The sequence below is a fragment of the Otolemur garnettii genome, unplaced genomic scaffold, assembly GCF_000181295.1.
Source record: "Otolemur garnettii isolate 467f Iridium unplaced genomic scaffold, OtoGar3 scaffold00029, whole genome shotgun sequence".
NCBI classification, from domain to species: domain Eukaryota; kingdom Metazoa; phylum Chordata; class Mammalia; order Primates; family Galagidae; genus Otolemur; species Otolemur garnettii.
This window is the reverse complement of record NW_003852424.1, coordinates 14,687,260-14,689,497: the sequence shown is the minus strand read 5'-3', so window position 1 is coordinate 14,689,497 and position 2,238 is coordinate 14,687,260. Positions and strand designations below refer to the sequence as shown.

At 52.9% G+C, this 2,238-nt stretch overlaps 1 protein-coding gene across 2 annotated transcripts in view; it reads right to left on the bottom strand.

Annotated features, from left to right (window-relative positions):
* Window positions 1–169: 169 nt before the first annotated feature.
* SCAMP4 (secretory carrier membrane protein 4) overlaps window positions 170–2,238 on the bottom strand; it is a 26,960-nt gene continuing 24,891 nt past the window's right edge. For both annotated transcript variants that reach the window (XM_012804545.2, XM_012804546.2), the window contains one exon: window positions 170–1,909. In XM_012804545.2, the coding sequence (XP_012659999.1) occupies window positions 1,730–1,909 (180 nt within the window). In that variant the 3' untranslated portion in view covers window positions 170–1,729. The remainder of the gene's footprint in view (window positions 1,910–2,238) is intronic.

Genomic DNA, 2,238 nt, shown 5'->3' with positions numbered 1-2,238 from the left:
GAGGCAAGAGGATCACTTGAGCCCAAAGAGTTTGAGATTGCTGTGAGCTGTTAACACTATGGCACTCAACCCCAGGGTGACTGAATGACTCTGTCTCAAACCCCACCTCAAAAAACAAAAAACACACATGGGCACATGGGCTCATACACAAACACAGTCCTGAGCACTGTCTGATACAGAAAGATTTATTTCCAGGATATATTCACATAACAAAAGACCCCACAATGCTGTGAGGGGCTAAGCATAGTGGAGGGCAGGCAGGGGCTGCCAGGAGACGTCAAGGCTCAAGCACTGCTACCAGCCACCACAGCAAGATAATACACAGCCTTGTGGCCAGAGGAATGGGTGCTTTCCACAGGGGGTCAGCCAGGGGCATCACCTGGGGATCCAGAAAACCCCAAGGTGTGGATCCGCAGCAGGGCAGGTTTTCTATCCTGGCTCCCTTGCCCTGACCCCAGGCACTGAGGCCACCTTTGGGCACCAAGGGTGTTTGGCACAAGCAGCCAAAGCAAGCAAGCACTGGAATACAGGGTTGTGCTAGAGAGGGCCCAGTCCAGTGTGGCTAGGTTAGGGGCTGGGGCAGTACCCACGGTGCCCCCCACCCCCACGGCATAGCTGGCAAGCAAGAAAAGGTGGCTCAGAAAAGGTTTCTCTCTGACCTAAAGTTATCAAAGGTTCTGTGGAAATCCCCAAGAGATGCATCTCAGCTCTTTTGACAAGGACAAAACTGCCTAGGAAGGAGTTAAAAAGATGGAAGGGAAGAAAACAGTGATGGTTTGCTGAAATTCCTTGATAAGGCACAGAGATTTGTCTCATCTCAATCCCTTGGAAAAGGCCACTCTTGAGGGGCTCCGTCTCCTGAAAAACTGTCTGCTTCCTGCAGACTGAAAAAGGTTCCTCAGCTCCTCATGTCTTAATCAGGAGCCTCCAGATTTGGGGTATCACACACCTGTGCTGAGGATACGCAGCCCCACAGGCATTCTGTGGAGGTGGCAGCTATTTTCTTCGAGAGTCCTTGGGTCCAGGGGAGGCCATGCACCCTGCCTGGTTGGGCCAGCCTCTCTCCCCTCCACCAAAGGAATTGATTCTTGGATTTAGAGCACAGGCAGGTCTTGCCCAAGGTCCCTGGGTTCAAGAGGGGGAGGGTGCCAAGCCTAGGACAAAGGAGGAGACTGGGAAGAGGATGATAGGGAGCAGCAGAGACCACCCCATCCAGGTAGCTGATCTGCCTCTGGTCATGTGGGCTGATCCCCAAGAGCTATCAGATGCAGGCAGACAGGGACTCAGAAAGATGATGAGAATATTGAACACAAGGCTATGCATCAAACCCCTCTGTCACCCCAGGGGACGGAAAGCCTGGTGCTGTGAGGCATCCTGGTTGAAGGTGTCTGCCGTGGTAATGGGGGTCAGAACAGTGAGTGCCAGACAAACCCCACAGCCAGGGTACTCCAACCTTCTCCCCAGGAGGACTAGTAAGTCAGATGTCCATGACCTGGTGAAGCTGTGGTTGCCATGTGGCAGATGTCAAGGTGACCACACACTTTCAGGATTCAGGAGTATCCTCCTGCTGGGCAGTGCTTTCAAGGAGCCCCTGAGGGCCACCACCCCCTTTTGCCATCCCAGCTGGGGAACCCCTTGGGAGGGCTGTGGGGACAGACTCTCAGGCTCTCCAGACCAAGGGAGTGAAGAGGAAGAGGCAGTGGGTAGCAGCAGGGCTGGCTGGTACCATCTAGGGCCACTGGCCGCCACCTCCTGGGTAGCTGGGCACAGTAGGGTACTCGGGCAGGCTATTTCCTGAGAAGTTGTTGTACTGGGCCTCCCTTGATGGTGGGTTCCGCCACATGCCTGTGTTCCATTCTGTCTGTGCCTTCTGGAAGCTTCCACCAGCCCCTCGGTAGATCTTGTGCACCTGTAGGGAAAGACGACAGGAAGGCAGGGAACAGAAACTCAGTGCAACTGTGTGGACAGATATCTGCTCTGTCAAGCAAGATCTATCTTCTTTCTTGGATCTGTACATAAACAGCATTTCACTGCACACTGCTACACTGATTTGTACAACTGCCATGCACGACTGCTTCATACCATAAGGACACAGCAGTTCAGGCACCACTCCTATCCCCCTGCACTGCCACCACACACCATGGGCATAAGACACTCTCCCATGTGCCAAACACATCACGACACCATGACATTCCAATATTAGTAAACATCCATCTTTTTTTTTCTTTTTTTTTTTTT